The sequence below is a fragment of the Notamacropus eugenii genome, chromosome 2 (genome assembly GCF_028372415.1).
Source record: "Notamacropus eugenii isolate mMacEug1 chromosome 2, mMacEug1.pri_v2, whole genome shotgun sequence".
NCBI lineage: Eukaryota > Metazoa > Chordata > Mammalia > Diprotodontia > Macropodidae > Notamacropus > Notamacropus eugenii.
In genome coordinates, this window is record NC_092873.1 from 402,603,496 (window position 1) to 402,625,972 (window position 22,477).

At 37.0% G+C, this 22,477-nt stretch overlaps 1 protein-coding gene across 3 annotated transcripts in view; it reads left to right on the forward strand.

Moving 5' to 3' along the window:
- WDR64 (WD repeat domain 64) overlaps positions 1–22,477 on the forward strand; it is a 169,839-nt gene that overhangs the window by 110,022 nt on the left and 37,340 nt on the right. For 2 of the 3 annotated variants that reach the window (XM_072647585.1, XM_072647586.1), the window contains 6 exons: positions 2,334–2,513; positions 6,439–6,569; positions 10,166–10,267; positions 11,974–12,046; positions 18,394–18,430; positions 20,304–20,464. In XM_072647585.1, coding sequence (XP_072503686.1) covers positions 2,334–2,513; positions 6,439–6,569; positions 10,166–10,267; positions 11,974–12,046; positions 18,394–18,430; positions 20,304–20,464 — 684 coding nt within the window. The remainder of the gene's footprint in view (positions 1–2,333; positions 2,514–6,438; positions 6,570–10,165; positions 10,268–11,973; positions 12,047–18,393; positions 18,431–20,303; positions 20,465–22,477) is intronic. The other variant, XM_072647587.1, reaches the window with a different exon arrangement.

Sequence of the window (22,477 nt, forward strand, 5' to 3'; positions counted from 1 at the left end):
CAGAGCTGTGGAGGAGGAATGGAAAGCGTCCTGGCAGATGCAGTGATGTAAATAAAGATCCAACAACGAGAATTTAAGAAAGTAAGAAGTTCAACAACCACAGTAATAAAAAATTATTAAATACCTACTGTGAGCACGACACTGGTTCAGTCCCTGGGGGAGAAGCAAAGTTTATATAAAACATTAACTTTGCCCTCATGGAACTTACAGTCAAACTAGTTGGAATGTAGTATATTTAAAGAGGAATGGTATAAGACATAATAGACAGGTTGGAGTCACAGTTTGGAAGCCTTTGAAAGTCAAGATAAAGAGTTTATTCTTTACTTAATGGGCATGAAGAATCAGTAAAGATTTTTAGCAGAGGAAGTGTTCTGGTCAAAATAGTGCATTATGAAAATTCCTTTGGCAATGTTTGTTTGAAGGATTGATTACGGAATAAAGAGAATGAAAGCCAGAAGATCAGTCAAGGGGAAATCATTACAATAGGCCAGAGGGTAGTTGAATTAGGGTAGTTGGATTCATAGTGTACGGGAAAGAATGAACGGAAGAGGTATTTTGGAAATAGAATAAATAGGACTTAGAAACTGAATATTCGGAGTGAAGCAGAGGTAAGAGTCAAAAATAACTCAAATGTTTTAAACTTGGATAACTTAAAGGATGAAAGTACTATAAACAAAAATAAAGGTGTTAGGAGGAAAAATAAGTTTTATAGGAAAAATAGTAAATTCTGTTTTCCACATATCGAGTCTGAGGTATCAGTTGGATATACTAAATAGCAGTGATTTTTAATGTGGGGTTTGTGAACTTTAAAGTTTTTTTTAATTTTTAAAAATATAATTGGTTTCTTTTGTAATCCTATGTATTTTATTTGTTGCACTTTAAAGTATCATTTTAGGGGGGTTCACAGATTTTACCAAACTGCTAAAGTAGAATTTGGCACAATAAAAAGGTTAAGAACTTCTGTCCTAATTGCAATATCTAACAGGCAAGCAGAATTATGGTACAGAATCTGGGGAAGAGCTGCATAGCTAGAAATATGTATCTGGGATTCATCTATATGCTGGTAATAACTGAAGTCATAAGAATTAATATCATCAAGGGAAAATGTGTACCAAAGAAAAAGAGACGAGGATAAAAGCTTTTGAAAGCAGAGTTAGGATCTAAGGAAGGAGACAGTGAAAAGAATAGTGTCTAAAGTGGGAGAACCAAGAAGGTGATAAAAGTGTTGTGGAAGCCAATAATTGGGCATCAAAAAAGAGAGAGTGGCCAACAGTATCAGATGGGTAATGAAAACACCACTGGGTTGGGGTGATCATTACTGACTTGGAGAGAGCAAATTGAGTGGAAATGGATAAGGAAGACCGATTTCAAAGTATTTTAGACAGTAGATGGGAAGGCAGGGAAGTGAGAAGACATGTATTTATATAGTGCTTTCACATTTATAAAACACTTTTCCACAACAACTTTGTGAGGTGGTAACCACTATATTATTATCCCCTTTTCACTGGTGAGAAAATGGTCTTAGAGAGTTGTGATTTCCCCAAAGTCACACCACTATGTGGGAGTCAGGACTTCATTTCAATGTATTAGTCAATTGTGATATTTCCCCCTCTTTTTCTTTTTGTCTTTTAAAAAATATTATTTGTTATAGGGTATGGCTCTCTGGGAAAAAGAGGGAGAAGCGATATTGGGGGAAAATATGATAATGTAATAAAAACATCAATAAAAACTTATTTTTGAAAAAGAGTCAGAACCTGAGCTTCTCTCCTGACTAAATACAAGCTATTTATAAGTAAGTTTATCAATGACTTGAATAAAGGCAAAGGTCACATGCCCATCAGATTTATAAATGACACAAAACTAAGGGAGAAAGCTAACAAATTGGATTGCACAGGGCCCAAAAAGTACTGAAGATCAAAATTTGGGGTCAAATCAACTTTCTTCAGTATTTTGATGGATCCATGATCTCATTCAATATGGAAACTCTTCCAGATGATGCAGAACTAAACATCTCACAGCTAATTAGTAGCAGAACTAAAACCCAGGTCTCTTGGTTGCGTATTCCACATTCTTTTGAAGTTTCTCCATAGCTAGCTCTCAACTCTATCTTTTCTCTACTTATCAAAAAGATTAATTTTTGGCCTTTGAGATGTAACACTGCTATTCCTATATGAATTACTTTTATACATTGACAAGTCTTTCATTTGCTCAATGGATTTTTATTGAAGGAGTATTAAATAAACCAGCAAAGAAAGAAAAAGAGAAGGAAAGAAAAGAAAGATAGAGCATTTCTGAAAAGAAAGAATATTAATTAAAGGGCATTTTTGTTAAAGGGTAAAGAAGACGACCCTCTTCTTGCTGTGATATGGGAACTACCTGAAGTTATGCCAACATTCATAAGAGGGGAGAAAGTCATCTCTCTGACAGTGTCTTGTAAACCCAGGACTTTGAGTATACCTATCCCAGAGGTTGAGCTGGTGCCTAATGAAGATGAGCCTGTTGTTCTCAATATTGTAAGTTTCTATTCTAAACTCCCTTTCTACTAGAATTATTTTGATCCATTTTCTTATCATGTTAGTCCTCTTCCTTTACTCTCCAGTCTTTCAATATCTAATCAATTAGCCAATATACATTTTATAAGTACCTACCAAGTACTGTGCTGGGGCCAGAAATACAGAAACAAAGAATAAAATAATCCTTATTCTCATGGAACTTACATGCTAGTGGAGGGACAAATACATATGTAAGTATGCATAGAATAAACACAGAAAAATGCAAGGTTCTATAGAAGGTAGTAAGGGAAGACACTAACAGTTGAGATATAAGGACAGACTGTATGTAGAAGTTGATGTTTGAGCATTGCGTTGAAGAAAGGGATTCCATGAGGATGATGGAAGGAGGGAATCACATTCTGGGAACGAGGAGTGACCAGGACAAAGGCATGGAGGCAAGAGATATGGCATGTCATGTGTGAGTAACAGAAACATAAAGTGAGTTTGCAGATGGTAGAAAAGAGTAATGTGTATCAATGATAGAAAGATAGATTGGGGCAAAGTTATAACGAACTTTTAAGAGGCAAGTGAAAAACATAAGAAGATAATGGCATTTTTTCCCCATCTTCTATGGAACTTTCTTTGGGAAAGTCACCATGCCTCTGGGCTTTGGTTTTCTCATTTCTAAAATAAGGAATCTGGACCATCTAGATAGCCGCTAAGGTCCTTGCAGCTCTATAGACTATGATCTAAAGATGAGGGATATTCTGATCCCTGTTAGTCTATAACCTCTTTATTTTTGCTGCTTCCTGTGTTGTTGTTCAGTTGTGTCTGATTCTTCATGAACCTATTTAGGGTTTTCTTGGCAAATGTCTATTAAAAACTATGTCTTCTCCCAGAACCTGGGTACTTTCATGTTAGGTCATCTGAGCATGTGCTGGAAAGCCTCCAATATACTTTACTGAAAATTCCTAATTCCAGTAAAATCTCAGGCATGGTCCAAAAACATGGTTAGGACAGATTTCCTAGAAGCATATAAATCATTTTCTTATCTTCATCTTTTCTTCTAATTTGGTGTTTACTTTAACTTTTGCTTTAATCAGCCAATGACCTTACTACACAGAATTATGTGATTCCAAAATAACTGTTGTACCTATATAGCTGTTTCTTTGTTTTGTTACTTATGGTCAGTGTTTAAATATGATGTCATCCAGAGCTGGTCATGTCTAGTACTGTCAAGCTCTCTTCTTAAATAGAGTATTCATTATGTATAGAACAGAGAAGTTACATACTTTTGGCTTCTTTAATTTTTTTAATCCTCAAATATATTTTCTATTATAATTTTGCTTCCCTTTTAACCTACTTTTCCTTAGAAATCACTTTGTACAAAGGGATATTGACTTAGTTTGGAGGAACTTGCCAAATTCTTCATAGAATTTCTGCTTAATCTTCTGCAAGGGAGATTGACACTGAAGTTTAATGATTTTAATCATCTTCATGGTGGCTTGTTTGCTTACACTCATCAAGAGGATGAAATGTAAGGCAAGATGATCATCTTTCTCATTAAATTATTTTTTCTGTTGTCTTTGGGTATATGATAAAATGAACTATGACAATTCTTTTATTCACCTCTCCAAAGGGAAGCCACGTACCATTGTTCCACTTACTGGCAATTTCTTTGTGTCTTCTGATCAAGAAGACATTAAGGGACAGAATATCAATATAGATTAAGTTTAGTTACTACCATAATGTACCAATTTTCTGGTCTCTGGCCAAAGACAATAAATTAAAGGTACCAACAATAAATTAGTATTCTGTATAGTCTAAGAATTAAGTGACACTAAGCAACCTCTGCTCCCTTTTTCTCCATTCCATCACCAAGATGACAGAAGCAGAAGACTGAGGGCCATTTTATATTCTTGTCAGTTGAATGAGTAGCTGTGGTCAAAATGTTCATCATCCAGTAGTCAGACTTTTGGTGGTGAACATTATCATCCTTAGCTGAGCTGCTTAGATGGTAGGTACAGAGCCTATGTACTCTTTCAAGTTTGGAAGTACATGGCTGGTACTCAGCTTGTATAATCTCTGAGAACTCAGGGTCATTTCCACACAAGACCTTGAGACCTTGGAGTAGACTGCTCTGAAAAATACTTGGGAGAAATAGAAACTTGTGCCACAAATACTTTATAATTGACCCTCAAATGACAATGGGGTTTAAATGTACTTCTAAGACTTTTCAAAGTTTTAAATACAGAAATGGATTTGAATATACTCAAGAAAGTTGTTCTTATAGAAATATCCAACTAAAAACACTACTGATGAAATGCACAAAAGCCAGAGGGTGAGGCTAAGTACCTCAGGAGCAGGAGTCCCTGGTTTAGTCAATTCATTCTAAAGAATGAGACTATGCATTGACTTCATTAAATTCTTCCAACCCTTGATTCTATTACACTCAAATAGTTTAAGGTGCCTATGATGAGATTCTGCTGAGTATGCAGGGAGACATGTTCAAAGGACCAAAACACAGACAAGAAAGTCATGATAAAGAGAGCAATGAGAAAATCTTTCCAGCATTTCAGCCACTTTTGTAACAAGCTAAAATTTTAGTGTCAGCTAGAAAACAATTCATAACATAGAGCACTCATTTTTACAAAATATCTGCACTGCTAACATTTTATATATGTGTGTGTGTATACGTGTGTGTACATATATGTATATACATATACATATATATGGAGAGAGAGGGACAGAGAGGGAGAGAGAGGGAGAGAGAGAGTTAGCTAGTTTTCCTTTGGGTCAAAACACAATATGCACTTTAGTCCTACCTTTCAAATTTCATTCTTTACAAATGTGTTTTGCTTGTCATTTGAGATTTCTTTGAAATTAATAGTTTCTATGAATATTTGTCACAAGAATACTGTCAAATAAATTGTATGAAATGACAGAAAAGATTTCTTCATGTAATAATTCTATTTTATTTAACTCCTCTAATGAATCATGTCCTTAAAAATGCTAAGTTCCATGGATTTGATTCATGAGAATTTTAGTTTCCAATAAAAGGCAGAGGCAGAAGAAAAATGAGCCAGAATACGAGAGCAGTTGGTATGTAGTTTCCTACATAATGAAAAAGGACTACTTTAACACACACACACACACACACACACACACACATTCTGGCAAATTACTAAAATACGAAGAGGCTGTCTTTCAGAATTTCCACAGAAGCTGAAATCTCTTATTGAGGCAAAAATTTTAAGCCTTAGTAATTTTTTTTTGTGATTTTTGGAATTTAGATACCACACATTATTTACACAGTATAATTATAATGATTATTTAATGATAAAATGCTTACAAAAATCACTTAGAAAAAAAAGTCCAGGTCACTTTGTGTTAATTCTTTATTTTTCCAAATAACTTGATAAATTTTCCTACACATAAAAAAAGTGCCACTGTTTTCCTAAATAACAATATATTTACGTAGGACTTAGCCATTATAAAGCTCTTTACATACATAATTCATTGGAGCCTCACAATAAATCTGTAAGGGAGGAAGTACAATGATTCTGATCCCCATTTTACAGATAAAGGAACTCTGAGGATCACTGAGATTAAGTGACATATCAAAGCTCCTACAGCTAACGCAGAGTTGGGAGTCAGACATTGCAAGTCCTGTGTTATTTTTGCTACCACATTCTACTCTTTCTTCTGACTGATAACATAAAAAGTAGTCCTGTCAGTAAGCTATAAATTTCTTAGACAAAACATCTAGGAAGAAAAGAGTTTGTTTGTTTTATTTTTTCATGAATGAAATTCTGGGTTGGAAACATTTCTTTAACTAATTCTATATCCCTGTGAATGAAAGAACCACCCTATATATATGCATACACTTTCCTCTTCAAGTGTTCTTGCTGTGACTGTCAGTAAAGCCTTTCCATTCATCCTGTAGAACCCTGGAATTAGTATGGAAGTGACATGTTTTGATGTGCTGATAATGGAAGGCTACAACCTGATCGCCACTGCCACTGTCAACGGCATCATCATCTTATGGAACTTTGTGCTGTGCACTGTCACAGAACTGTAAGTAATACTTACCTGAAGGGTTTTTGGTTTTTTATTTGTTTGTGTGTGTTTGCTTTTTGCCTGTTGGATATACTTCCAAGGAAAACAAAGAACCCACTGTATTCCAAACAGTGGGAAGAGATGAGGGAGGCTTCTCAGCAGAAGTCATGCTCAAAAGTGGAATGTGACCGAAGTTGGTTTTGTTTTTAAATCCCAAATGGTATGGATAAAGTGAACCACATAATTTGTTCAACAGACTCCATGGAATTTGACTTGAAACAGAGAAGATGACAGCGCTAGAAGGGATCTCAGAGGTCATCTTTTCCAACCCCTTCTGGGGTCTAGTACAGGTCAAATAACTTGCTCCAAGTTATAGAGGAAAATAAGGGACAGAACAGGGATTCAAACTAAGGTCCTGGTACTCCAAATCCATCAAACTACTTAGTATAAATGTATACATTGTTGTTGGTTTCATCCTTCATTTCTGAAGAAGACCAAGCCATCAGAGAAATAATAACATGACTTTGTTTTGAGTGAGAGAGGGATGTGCAAGGTTACCAGCCTCACTTTCTCCTCCTGAGCCATCTGGATCCAGTGATCAGATATTTATCAGGATGACTCGAAATGGCCTAGGATGCAATAAGACCTTGGGTCCTTTAGGCACATATGGTCTTTGTGATTACAGATAACAGTTCGGACTTCTGCTGGAGGGGGGAAGCAAAAAATGAGAATATGATCACATCAAGGGCAAAGGACACTTTTTTTATTTGTGTTGGCCTAGATCAGTTGGTTAAAACAGACATTTCCAAATTTTTTCATTATGCTCCCCTAATATCTGTGTTACCTGTGGATCATCAGGAATTCTCACAAAAAAGGAGCTCTTGCTCTAGGCCAAAGTGGAACCAGGTTCAGTCCTGAGGGTAGCACTCAGCCCCAAAAAGAAAAGTCAGACTTTTCTAAGATTCCCTCACCCTGGAGTTGGGGGAAAGGTATGGGCACTATCTAGTTTTGTTTCTTTCCTCAAGGGATTAATAGATCCCTTGTAAAACTGTATTTCCTGAAAATTGGTGAGAGGAGCCAACTCAATCAATCAGTCAGAAAGTGTTAATTAAGAGCCAACCCTGGGGAATAAAGAAAATTTAAAAAATCCTTGTTCTTAAGGAGCTCAGAGTCTAACAGAGGAGCTCCTAATCTAATCTCTTCTCTCTAAAGCTCATGGAAATCATCTCACTGAGACTGTGCTAAATTTGTAGTTACTGAACTTCCTTGGTCCAGTGTACTAGACCTTCTTGGAATAAAACCAGCACCATTACTCCCTCCATAGTATTACCTCCAGACAGTAGGACTCTATTTCAGGGTGTTACTATCTCTAGCATCTTCCTCCTTGCTGTGGAACTTGTCCTGTTGGGGTGTAAGCTACTGGAGACATGCTGTACAGGGCACCCAACAGGCCCCGCAGTGAAGGTCAGGTGCATCCTGGGCTCCGCTGTCCCCTAAACTGAAGCTCTCTCCTAAGGAGTGGCTCAACTGAGCACTACATATCCCAGCTTACAAACTCCAATTCTGGCATAGAGATCTGCCTGGCATTATGCAGCACCCACCAACTTTGACAACTTCATCCAGTAAGCATCTGAACTAACACTGAGGGTCTTAGACAGTAGATGCTTGTGAAGAATGGTCAGAAGCAGGCAGCTTTAGGATGAAGCTGCCCTCAGGACCGAACCTGGGTTTTCTTTAGCCCAGATCAGGAGCTTTTTTTCTGGGAAGGGTCTCCGTGGTGCACAGGCAACACATTTCCTGAGGGAACATAATTTAATTGAAGAAAAAAAGTTGTTAACCATAATCACTTTGACTGTACCACCAAGCCTGCTATGAACTTTTGACTTTCGTCTGTCAACTTTGGCCTCGGACTGACGAGTGCTATTTCTTTTGTCAAGACTCATACTACTGCCACTTGACCCTTTCACCCTGTCCTGCTGCTTCTGCCCTTCAACCCTGTTTTCTTTGACTTTTAGTAGTTCCATGTAATTGAGGCAGCCCCAGAATCAAAGACCTTAAAGACCTGGGTGTCCTACTGAGGTTAGCTAGATGCAAAGGCCTTCAATTTCTCTGGCTATTCTTTTAACATTCCTCCTACCCTTCTTGAGTTCACCTTTTCTCCTGGTAAATGAAAATAGGTATTTGAGCTCCTAAAGGGAAGGGACTAAGAAAGAAAAAAGATAGTGGTTATATCAAGTTGCAGATATTAGGTATAGGTCAGCTATTTATTTCTTTGTTTTTTAGTTGTTTTTCAGTCACGTCCAGCTCTTCATGACCTCTTTTTGAGGTTTTCTTAATGAAGATACTGGAGTTTGTCATGTTCTTCTCCAGATCATTTTACTGATAAGGAACTGAGGCAAATAGGGTTAAATGCTTTGGCCAGGGTCACACAACTAGTAAGTGTCAGAGGTCAGACTTTAACTCAGGAAGATGAATCTTCCTGATTACAGACCTGGCACTCATCCACCGAACCACAACCTCGTTGCCTGGATAAATCTATCACTGAAATGACTGAAAGACAACATTAATAACCTTATGAGAGAATGTTCCAAATCACTAATAATAAGATAAATGCAATCCAAAACAACCCCAAGATTTCATCTCATACACAGTAAATTGGCAAAGATAACAAAAGATAGGAATAGTTAATCTATTGTGGATTGTAGGAAGATAGGCATACTGGTGCATTGTTGGTAGATTTGTAAATCAGGAAAACTAGTTTGGAAAACAATTTGGAATTGAAATTGGAAAGAAGGTGACTAAAATGTCAGTACTTTGGACCTAGAGATTCTACTTACTAAGCATAAACCCCAAAGAAGACATGCTAAGAAGTGTCCATATAGACCAAAATATTTATATAATCAATTTTTGTGACAGCAAGAAATTGAAAACGAAATAGATACTCATTGACTAGGAAATGGCTAAACAAACTGCTGTAAATTAATCTAATGGAATATTACTTCTCTATAAGAAATAATATAATGAATACAGAGAATCATTGAAGATTTATATGAGGTGATGCAGAGCTGGGCAAGCAGAGGCAAGAAACAACATATATAGTAATTACAACGATGTAGATGAAAAATGATTACAAAGTCATTATAAAGTAAATGCTACAAAAATTATAAAGAATAAGCAATGCCTGAAATGAAGAGGTACATGAGAGCATGCTCCTACCTCATTCCTTTGCAGAAGCGAGAGGAATATAGATGTGGAATACTGCATGTATTTTCAGGGTTGTTTTTTTTTTTTTAATATTGATTAGCTTTGCAGATTTTTTTCTCCCTCTTAAATTTACAATATTATTTGGCTTTCATTGGGGGAAAGGAGAGATTGGGAGAAATTTTGGTACTATAAAAATAGAACTTTCAAAAAACAGACTCACTTATTTTGAAGGCAGGTGAGATGTTTGGTTTTAAAGAAACTGCTATGTTTTCAAAGTATTAGTGTCCCCATAACACATGTTATGACCAAATGTTACTTCTTTTGGAGGCTAAAATTGCTTGGGATTCCTATAGGCATAGGAATTTGCAAAGCGTGATTTTTACTCATGTTCAAACATGTATTTTTTCTAGGCACAGACCAGAGGATGCCCTTGTTCTGGACCCTGACCTGAATCCTGAACGCTTAAAAATTAATGCCATGTTATTCCTTTTCCGTAACAGTGATTGCAAAAGGTAAGATGGTACTTATTCTTTGAGTAAACCTACTGAAGGTCTAGGTGTTTGTTCTTCTAGTTCAATAGGTAGGACGATTTTATAAATATATTTCCAACTCACTGCAGCTAGGGAAGCTAGCTGCTGCAGTAAATAGAGCACTGAGCTTGGAGTCAGGAAGACCTGGGCTCAAATGTGGCCTTAGACACTTACTAGCAATGTGACCCTGGGCAAGCCACTTGTTTGCCTCAGTTTCCTCATTGTAAAATGAACTGAAGAAGGAAATGGCAAACCACTTCAGAATCTTTGCCAAAAACAACAACAAACAAACCCAAATGAGGTCATGAAGTCATGGTTACAAGACTAAACAGCAACAACCTCACTGCACAAGCAAGGACACAGAATAGGGATGGTATTTATTAGAAAGAAGTCTAGATCTAATCTAATGTTTGCTTTTAATTTTTAGACTCCATTATTTTTGGGAAAAGTATTATGGTTTTTAGGAGCTGCATTTCACTCATGTCCATGTCAACTTCAGGATTTTCTTCTCAATAACAGCAGTGAAGTAACAGGTCCATCTATCTAGTCATAATCAAACATAATGGCCTTCAATGCTGAGCAGAAGAGTGGAAATTCTGGAGAACTGTAAGGAAGCTCTAATAGTCAGAAGGGATACATGCCATCTATTGTGTTCAGAAGAATACAGATCTATTTTTCTTCATTGAAAGCTAGGGAATTTTTGTGTGTGTGTCTAAATTTTGTGGTAGCACTTCTTGGAATTCCCTGATTTTATGAAATTGGGATCTTTACTGAATTTTCAGATGATCATTATAGTGACGGCAAAAGTCAGATAAGGATAGTTCCCAACTACTTGTTTGGTTGATGTACCTTCTGCATGCAGAAAATTCTAGAGAGCTTGTTCCCAATGGAGTTATGTTGATGTGTAAAAGAAATGCTTTGGAGATGTTGTAGAGCATGAAAAGACATTCCATAACTTGTTTGGGTCAGCTAACCACAAGGTGAAAGGAAATCTTGATGATTGATTTCAGAAGTATTCAGAAAGGTCTATCAGCATGAGTTGAGCAAACCAATGGGATCACTGAGGCTTAGCAAGTTCTGTGGGAACTACCCACAGAGAAAAGTAAAATATTGATGCATAATGAATTATGAAAATTTCACACACACACACACACACACACATACACACACAAAAGCTTTTCATTATTCTGTCTAGAAGTAGGAAGGTTTCCTTTAGTTTCTTCAAGTTAACAGTACCTAGTTTAACCTTAGGCATTTGTAGGAATAGCAAGCTCTCTAGATGCACTACAAAATAAGACAGGCCTAGGGCCCTGATTTAACAAAAATATCATCTAGTAAAAATAAAATAAAATAGAAAAAGAAATAGGCTAACATCATCTAGTTAAAATAAAATAAAATAGAAAAAGAAATCAGCTAACCATGCAGCAAGAATGAAGGCAAATGAAGTCCTGTATTGGTACCCATGAAATACAAAATGACCTACTGAATGACCTCCACCGATGTCAGCTGGATTCTCTGTAGAGTATCTAGGGAAGCACACAGAAAAGAATGGTACAAAATGAGAATACATGTAAGTCTGTATCATCGGAAGGGATCCCTTTGTCAATAAAATTATAGATCCATGGAAGTCTTATCCCTCAGGAGGTTTAATATCATATATGACTCTTGTCATTCTTTTCTGACATTAGGAAAATGAGTGAAGAATCTGTAATTTCTTCAGCACATAGTGATTCTACCCGTGGTGGCTTACACAGCAATAAGGTAAGTTTAAACAATGCTTCTTCCCTTTGTATGCATTGTTGATTTCTAAATTGTTAATCTGCATTTGAGTATCATGTTCTATTAAGCTGGTCTTTGCCACATTACTATCTTGTGAGGCTGTAAGAATTTCCTGGAAGTACAAGAGGTTGGTATCTACTCTGGGAAAGGCTTTCTACTGTTTTAAAATCTTAAAAAAAAAAGTGAAAGCCTACATAATTAAGTAATTCAGATTCTCCTAGTTTTGTGGTCCACTCAACATGTCATTAAGCACTCTACCTTCATTATGAGATCTCCACAACTGTGGGCAGAAGTCTATTTCCTGTGTCTGTCCTCAGTAAGTAAATTTCCTTGACTTTATTTTTTTAAAGTGTGGGGAGAATCAGGCGGGTAAAATTTTCAGTAAGGTTTCTTTGGAATATTCCAAAAGTCAGAATAAAATTTTCAAACTTTTTTCCACTTAAAATATTCTACTTTTTAAACGTTTTCTCCCCTTCAAATGTTATTTCCCAAGCCTTCACAGTTTTACACATACCAAATATTCTAATTTCATGGGCAAACCCAGTTGTTTTATATTTTATTTTAGCTTTGGATTTGAAGTCAGAAGATTTGGGTTTGAGTTACTGCTCCGATTAGCCATGTGACCTCAGGAAAGTCATTCAGTCTCTCCGAGAACCAATTTTCTCAACTGTAGAATAGAGGGGATAGAACTGAACTATTTCAAAGGATTGTTTTAATGGAAGTGCTTTATGAACCTTAAAGCTCTATATAAGTGTGAATTGTTATTATCTTATGTTTCTAAACTAATATATAAAAGGCATTTCTATTTTTTAAAGTTTTATTTTATTTTCAGTTCCAAATTTTCTATCTTCCTTTTCCCAACTGTATCCATTGAGAAAGCATGGAAAATAAAACCCATTAGAAACATGTATAGCCAAGCAAACCAAATGACCATATTAGCCATGTCCAAAAAATATTTGAGGAAGAAAAGAAAATATACTTCAGTTTGAACTCTTGAGTCTATCTCTTGAGTCTCCCCTCTGGAGATGGGTAGCATATTTCATCATGAATCCTTTAGAATTGTGGTTGGTCATCGTGTTGATTAGAGTTCCTGAGTCTTTCAAAGTTGTTTGTCTTTATAATATTATTATTATTGTATAAATTGTTCTCTTGGTTCTGATTTCCCTTTGCATCAATTCAAGCAGGTCTTTCTAGGTTTTTCCTGATTTTCCCTTTCATCATTTCTTACAGCACAATAGTACTCCATCACCTTCATATATCATAACTTGTCTAGCCATTTCCCAATTGATGGTTACACACTTTTCAATTCTTTGCCACCAATATAAAAAGCTACTATAAATACATACACACATGCAAACACACTTTTACATATATACGTGTGTGTGTATAATATATATGTATATATATATATACACATACACCGATCCTTGCAAAGTATATACATATATATACATATATATGTATGTATATGTACATATATACATACATACATACATATATACACACACACACATCCATACACAGATCCTTGCAAAGAGCATTAAAAAATTTTATTTTTTTCCAATTGCATGTAAAAACAATTTTTAACATTCATTTTTAAATCTCCCTCCTTCTCTCCCTTCCTACATCATTGAGAAGGCAAGCAATTTGATAGATTATACATGTGCAAATATCAAAACATATTTTTCATGTTAGTCATATTGTGAAAGAAAACAGACAAAAAAAACAAAGAAAAATTAAAAAGTATGCTTCGATGTGCATTCAGTTCATTTTCTGTAAGTGGATAGTATTTTTCATCATGAGTCCTTTGGATTTGTCTTGGATCATTGTATTGCTGAGAACAACTAAGTAATGCATAGCTGATCATCATACAATATTGCTATTACTTTGTACACTGTTCTGGTTCAGAAGCTCAGTTTATTTTGCATCAGCTCATGTAAGTCTTTCCAGGTTTTTCTGAGAACATCCTGCTTGTCATTTCTTATAGCACAATAGTATTTCATTGCAATGATATGTCACAAGTTGTTTAGCTATTCCTCAGCTGATGGGCATCCCCTCCATTTCCAGTTCTTTGCCACCACAAAAAAACTGCTATAAATATTTTTGTAGAAACATGTCCTTTTACTTTTTTTTAAAAATCTCTTTGGGATTCAGACCTAGTAGCGGTATTTTTTGGCCAAAGGGTATGTACAATTTTATAGCCCTTTGGGCATGGCTTCAGACTGCTCTCCATCCAGAATGTTTGGATCAGTTCACAACTATACCAACAATACTTTAGTTTCCAAATCTTTCCACATCTTCTCCAATATTTGTCACTTTTCTTTTCTATCATATTAGCCAATCTGCTAGACATGACACAGTAAATCAGAGTTGTTTCAATTTCTATTTCTCTAAGCATTAGTGATTTAGAGCATTTTTATATGACTATAGATAGCTTTGATTTCTTTGTCTGAAAAGTGCCTGTTTGTATCCTTTGACCATTTATGAATTGAGGAATCACTCATATTCTTATAAATTTGACTCAACTCTCTGTATATTTTAGAAATGAGGTCTTTATTCATTTTTTTTACCCAGAAGGATTATATTCACTTTTACTCTGTAGGTGATTCTTGGTTGTAACCTACCTCTTTTGCCTTCCAGAATACCATATTGCAAGTCTTCCAATCCTTTAATGTAGAAGTTGCTAGAACTTGTGTTATCCTGGTTCTAGGCTATCAAGGCAGTTTTCTTTGATAATTTCTTGAAATATGATGTCTAGGCTCTTTTTTGGATTATGGCTTTCAGTAATCTAATAATTTTTAAATTATCTCTCCTCAACCTATTTTCCAGGTCAGTTATTTTTCCAATGAGATATTTCAAATTTTCTTCTTTTTTTTCAATCTTTCAATTTTGTTTTATTGTTTCTTGATGTCTCATAGAGTCATGAGCTTCCATTTGCTAGGTTCTACTTTTTAAGGAGTTTTTTCTTAAGTGAATTTTTGTACATCTTTTTTCCCCATTTGTCCAGTTTTGCTTTTTAAGAGTTCTTCTCTTCAGTAGATTTATGTCTCTCTTCTACCATTTGGTTTATTCTATTTTTTATTTTCTTCAGTATTTTTTGTGCCTCCTTTAACAAGCTGTTGATTCTTTTTTTTTATGATTTTCTTGCATTACTCTCATTTTCTTTTTCCAGTTTTCCCCTCTACCTCTCTTATTTGATTTTTAAAATTCTTTTTGAGCTCTTCCAAGAATTCCCTTAGGGACTGAGATCAATTCACCTATTTCTTTGAGGCTTTGGATGTAGCTATTTTGACTTTGTTGTTGTCTTCTGAGTTTGTGTTTTGATCTTTCCTGTCACCATAGTAACTTTCTGTGGTCAGGTTCTTTGTTGCTTTTGTGTTGTTTCTTGCTCATTTTTTCCAGTCTATTTCTTGTGCTTTGCTCCTGGGGAAGAAGGGGAATTGTCAGAAGCTTCAAGTTTTTTATGCTGCTGATTTCAGAGCTAGTTCTTGGGGTCTGTAAGTTTTTATTTCTATCAAGCCCTCCAATCAGAAAGGATAGGAGGCTGACTGAGGTGGTAGCAATCAATGTTTGAATTAGCAGCATGGTGGTGAGCTTATCCTGGGAGGGGCATCTTTGTTCTGTGGAGTTGAAATGAGGGGCGGAGCAGCAGGTACAAAGCAGAATGAGATTATCAAGTAGAGGGAGACTGACAATCTAAAAGGTTAAAGAGAGGTCAAAAAGAATGTCCTCTCTATTACATCACCTCATCACCTCATGTCTGGACTACTGCAGTAGCCTTTGGTTGGTCTTGCTGCCTCAAATCTCCCCCCCAGTTCAGTACACTCATACGTCAAATTGTTCCTCCCAAAGCACAGATCTAACCATGCCATTGAACTCTAGTAGCTACTATGACTTCCAGGATCAAATATAAATCCTCTTCTTGGAATTCAGCAATATGAATGAGAGGAAAGGAAATGGAAGTACTAATTGTAGATGGTTTTCTCAAAGAATTTAACCACAAAAGGAAGAAGAGATGTGATAGAATAGTTAGCAGGGATGGATGAAGTGAGGGTTTTTAGAGAATGAAGGAGACATGAGAATACTTGTAGGCAGAAGAGAAGAAGCCAGTAGAGAGAAAAAAGAAAGATTAGTTAAAGTGTGGATGACAAAAGGGGTAATCTGCTAGGAAAGGCAGGATGGAATTTTGGATCATTTGTACATGGAGAGGTTTTCCCTGGTAAGAAGAAAGGGCCACCTCTTCATGTGACAAAGGAAATAGTGGCAGAAGGTTTCTAAGGGATATGAGATGAAGAGGAACTCTCATTAAAGAGCCTCATTTTTTTTCAGTGAAATATGAGACAGGTTTTTCAGTTGAGAGGGCAGACAAAGAGGACTCCAAAGGATGTTTAAGGAAAGATGAAAAGATTTGAAAGAGCTCCTGTGGTAAGACAGTGAATCAGTTAGGAATGTGTAAAAGGACTGCTGTGCTGTAGAAAGGGTCCATTTGAGATTGTAACAAATTTGTAATGTGCCCACTTAGAAAGATTTCTTGATTTTCTTGATTGAAGTTGATTTTTTCAATTTCATTTAACTGCACAGGAGGAAGTGCAAAGGCAATGGATGGTGGATATAATCCAAGGCTGAGGTTTGGCAAGGCATGATTAGTGATAAACAACAAGGGACTTAAGAGAAAATGACAGTGTAGAGTTGAATTAGTTCACCAAGCATTCAAGATAGGAAAGGGAGGAGAGTGGCAGCCGGTACAGGGATTCAATGCAGTGCCTAAGAAATGAGTAGTGGAAGAATTGAAGGTCACAGTGAGGACAAATAAAAGAGTGGGATTGCAAGACAGGAAGAGGTGGCATGAGAACAGATTGTGATTAGACAAGTGAATTTCAGAGTTCATGAACATGAAAGTGGAACAGTTGTAAGCAATGACAAAATCAAGGGTATGACCATTTCTTTGTATAGCTTAAGTGAGGTTGAGGAGTAATAAGAAAGCAAGTTATGAATAGGCATTCCAGAGAGCACTGTGGGTAGAGTAGGTACCTATGGAGTAGGACATTGTGGAAGTTGAATTGTGGGAGATGAGATTAAGGAAGCCAAAGGGAACAGAAAATGAAATTTGAACTAGAGGTATTCAGAATGGGATGGGGAGGGCAGTATGACAGGATAGGAGTTTGTTAAACATTGAGAAATGAGTTCAAATCAGAGACAAGATGGCAGAGTGAAAGCACACATTGCAGCGAGTTACTCTCCAAAATTTTCTCCAAACAGATCTAGAAAATGTGCCAGATCAGATTCTGATGGGGAAATTCAGAAAGTCATAGTGAATCTTCTATCTAGTACAGGTCAGCACAGGGAAAGAGACAAGACATCTGCAGACACTAGTAATGAGGTTAGGGCAGGAAGTCACTGTGGGCAGGACAGCTAGAACCCAGGAAAAGGCTGTATATCAGCACAAGAGGAGAGGTACCAGACCTATATATGGCACTATCAGACCCATGCCAGGGAACTGAGATGGGAGCAGACACAAGTTGTCAGGGACCTACTACTTAGACACATTGTGCTAGCGCTGGGGAAACAAGAAAAAGAAAGAAAGCCTCAAGCAACTTACAATCTAAAAGAGAAAAGACAATAAAAGAGGAAACTAGGGGTGGGGAGGAGACAGCAGCATCTTCTTCCATAGAGTTGAGAGCAAGCAGAGCTGCAGATGCAAAGTGAAGACTTATGACCAAATTTTCCAAAGGATTAATATCCAACTATTTAGGGAACTCAGAAGTTGGATTTCCCAGTTAGTTCCTTCCTCCTCTTCAAGGGTCACCTTGCTTTTTTTTTTTAACATGTATCTAAAAAAATTAAAGAGATTTCATACTTAGTTTGAAATGAGGAGGTATGAGTGATCCAGATTGCTCAAGCAACTTCTTTACCTGGTTCTAGCAATCTTCCAGTCTTTAACATCCCTCTTTCCACCATTAAGAGCCATTTTCTCCATCAGCAGTATCTCCACTCTCCTGAAAACTAGATTGGCTACTGATTGCTATTCCCATTGTTTCCATCTACTCCCTGTACCAGCAGCCTCACTCTGCTTTCTCCTGCCACATGCAGTCACCAGTTGTCTCAGAATCCTGTAGTTGCCCAGCGTCCTCTGCTATGTTAATCCCCATCTTAACATAGGAAACAATATCAGGACCTGAGCATGCTGTTTCTGTCCTAGTGGCTGTTTTGTTTTCTTTTTCCCTCTTTGAAAAAAATTAAAGTCCTGGGCCCATCACTTACATGACATTACTACATTTAAGTTCTATCCTTTCCCACTGAAAAGCATATTTTTCCCCCTCTCATTTTAGGGAAGTAAATCAAGTATACATGAAGCTGAAACTAAAGGTAGGAATGAAATAACCACTATCCTTTAAAACAGAAAATTCCTTTTACAATTAAGGGAAAGGGAGAGGGAGTAGGGGAGCTGGGGTATGTGAGTTGGGGTGTAGAGTTTGCTATTAGGTGAAAATGATTTGAAAATATTTTCTTAGTAATAACAATTGGCATTCATATAGCATTGTAAAGTTTGCAAAAATGCTTTACATACATTATGGTGACTAAATGGAACAGTTGCTACAGTACTGGATCTGGAGTCAGAAAGACCTGAGTTCAAATATGGCCCCAGATATTTACTAGCTGTGTGACCTTGAGCAAGTTACTTAAAATCTATCTGCCTCAATTTCTTCAGTTATAAAAATAGCACTTACCTCCCAAAGCTGTTTGTGGTAATCAAATGAGTTAATGTTTGTAAAGTACATGGAACATAGTAGGTACTATATAAATGCTAGCTATCATCATCTCCTTTGATTTTAACAATAACTTTGCAAGGTAGCTAACTCCTATAGGTTGGTATTATTGTTCCCATTTTACAGATAAGGAAACTGAGGCTGAGAGAGGCTAAATGATTTGTCTCTCCATGGTTACCCAACTAGTAAGTATAAAAGGAAGGATCTAAACCCAGGTTTCTCTTGATTCTAGGTCTAACACCCCCTCTTGTTTACCTTAACATGATGAGAAGAACTATGCAGTATTACCTATTCCATCATTCAATGTAACCATGCAGATATTTCTAGAGTTGCACTGTATTTGCATTTGCTGCTTCTGGAAAATCAAACCCAATATGAAATAGTATTACTTTTCCTTTTCTCAGTCATCCCCCTACCCTACCCCAATACTAATCAAAAAGCTTTTATTAAGTACCTACTATATGCCTGGCACTATGCTAGATCCTGGGGATATAAAGACAAACTGAAATAATTAATGCCCTCATGCAGCTTACATTCTGGTGGAAGAGGTGACATACAACAGGTATGTTTCTTGGAAACATACATAAAACTAATACAAGGTAATCCTGGGGATGGAAGAAAATCACTAGGAACAGTGGGGAGAAAGAGGGGATAAGGAAAGGCTTCATGCAGAATGTGGCACTTGAGGTAAGCCTTGAAGGAAATCTGGTGTTCCAAGAGGTGGAGGTGAGAAGGGAGAATATTGAGGACAGGGGAGATGCAGTCATTGAAAACAGCATGGAGAAACAAGAGGGAGTATCTCATGTAAGGATCAGTAAGAAGGCTAGTGTGGCTGGACTTCAGAGTTAATGAAGGGGTGTAATATGTAATACTGAAGGGGATTTTGGAAAACTTTTAAGTACCCCAAAAAAGAGGTAAAAGGAAGTCACTGAAGTTTCTTAAGTGGGGATGGAGATGGCTAGAGCTGCATTTTAGGCAAGTCACTTTGACAGTTGTAGCAAGGATAGCTAGGAGTGGGGAGACACTTGAGGCAGGAAGAATCATTAAAATAATCTAGGGAAGAGGTCATGAGAACTTGAAATTGGGTGATAACTGTGTGAAGAAAGACAAAAGGATATATGTGGAAGTTGTAGAAGGCAGAAGCAACAGGATTTGGTAACTGGAGACAAGGATGAAAATATTCTTAATGGACAGAGTTAATGCACATATGTTGTGGTATTTGTAATAGGACCAATGACTTGTTTCTGCATTTCTCCTCTTTTTATGCTCTAAATAGAGTACTAAGACCCCAAATGAATTGATAAGTTACTCTACTGGGGTTCTCTGACCCTTTTTATTCACCTCTAACAGAAAAATTCCAAGGCAAAGAAAGCAAGATATTTAGCTTTGGTTTTCTAGTTACCTTCTTTCCTCTCCTAAATTAGATAAAGTTTAAGGTCCTAAACATTGCAATAACCATGGCAATCTGTTAGGTCAGTCAACAGGACAGCATTCAGGTGGCAGAAAAGGAGAGACAATTGCAGGGCAAAAAAACGACACAGATATATTACCAAGTGTCTTCTTAAATGAACTCTCACCACCCATCCTGGTCACTGCTCATGAGGATGGACATCTTCGATTATGGAGCATGGAGGTAAGACTACAGCATATCATTTGTTTATGATGAGAGTCATTTGGGGCAGAAATGGAATAATAGGTCATGTTTTATAACTCTTCCATTAGGCATTTATCAAGACTGCTCAGGTATGCCAGAGTACTCTAGTGTTCCCCAAATTCTTTAAAGACATTATCTGACACCTAGCATCTAGATATTGGACAAAGAACATTTAGTAGAATGAAGTACACCTTTTCTCCACTCCCATAAATCTCCCATATAAACAGATAACTGAAAAACAATGTTCATTAAACACACGATACTTAAGTGGTCTATGATCTCACTGATTGTAGGTATTACTTCCAATGAAGTAGACTGAAACCTATCCATGTCTGCCCATCATTTGCTTCTCTTTAACAAGTCTTCCTGTTTATTTATGATGGGGGTAGGAGATGGAGAGTCCAATGAATCTTCCTCAACCTCTCATGACATATGTAAGGTACTAGTGGAGAATTTGTGTTCTCCATCTGTTATCATCTGATGTCATGATATAAACAGCCTAGATTATTTTTCATTTATGCATTTCTTTGATAACAGCCTTTACATCATATCTTCTTTTTAGTTTCTTGTTTTATAATCCACTAATGCCTACCGTGAGCCATTCCACTGCCTTTTGAGTGATTCTCAATGTCCCAGGATACACATGTATATACCAGCATATATGTGTATGTGTTTATATATATGTATATATACACACACATGTACCAGTGTATGTATGTATGCATGTGCACATATACGTATATATGAGCATGCATGCACATGGTTGTTGTCCTTCATCTTTGAAGAAAACCAAAATGCCATCACCATGATAAAGTGAAATTTCAGTGGGTCCAACTGTGGGTGATCAGACCAATATGAGCTCAGAATGCTCTACCACAGGTTAGGCACAGATAGTCCATGTGAATATTTGGGAGGAATATCCCAAATTTGCGCATCTTGTGTTTACTTTGTACTGTCTCACTTCTGCTTTGCTCAAAGAGCACAGCACTTTCTGATATGGGCACACCATGCTGAGCAGTCCTGTGCCAGTGTCTCCCATGCTGCACAGTCAAATCCAAAGTTCTTGAGAGAGACCTTGAGAGTGTCCTTGTAGCTCTTCTTCTGACCACCATGTAACTGCCTGGCCCATGTGAGTTGTCCATAAAATAGTCTTTTTGGCAAGCATACATTTTGCATTTAAACAACATGGCCAGCCCATCAGAGTTGCACTCTCTGAACCATAGTTTGAATACTTAGCAGTTCAACTTGAGTAAGTACTTCAGTGTCTGGTACCTTATCCTGATAGGTGATCCTCAGAATCTTCCTAAGACAGTTCAAATGGAAGTGTTTCAGTTCCTTGGCATGGCGCTGATAGACTGTCCATGTTTCACAAGCATACAACAATGAGCTTCTGAATTTCCCCACCATTTTCATCAAACCAGTCTTGGTGTTTGCGAGTATTCTGACCCAGATGAGCAAATGCAGTGCTGTACACCAAATCTCTGAGAGCTGCCCATTCCTTTTCTGCTCCACTGTTGCCAACCGTGTGTTGGCTCAACTTTTCCTCCAAGTCAGCAGCAAACTGTTCACGCTCAGAGAAGAGCTCCAATTTGTTGACATTAATTCTTCTGGTAGTCATTTTGCCTTGGGGTTGGCGCTTTTGATGAATGTGAATATTTAACTTGAAAAAGAGAAGTCTGTGATCAGTTCAGCACTCTGCACCACACATTGCCTTCCTCACTCTCACATCTTGTCTGTCTCTTCTCCTTACAATCACATAGTCTATTAGATGCCAATGTTTGCTGCAAGGGTGCATCCTTGAAGTTTTATTGTGTTTAGGTAAAGGGAAAACAGTATTGGTGAGGAGAAAGTCATGCAATGCACAAGTCTTCAGCAGCAAATGACCATTGCTGTTGCTGTTTCCAACTCCATTCCTCCCTAGGATTCCCTGCCAAGTCTGGTAGTCTGAGCCTACTCTAGCATTAAAGTCACACAGAATTATAAGCTTATCCT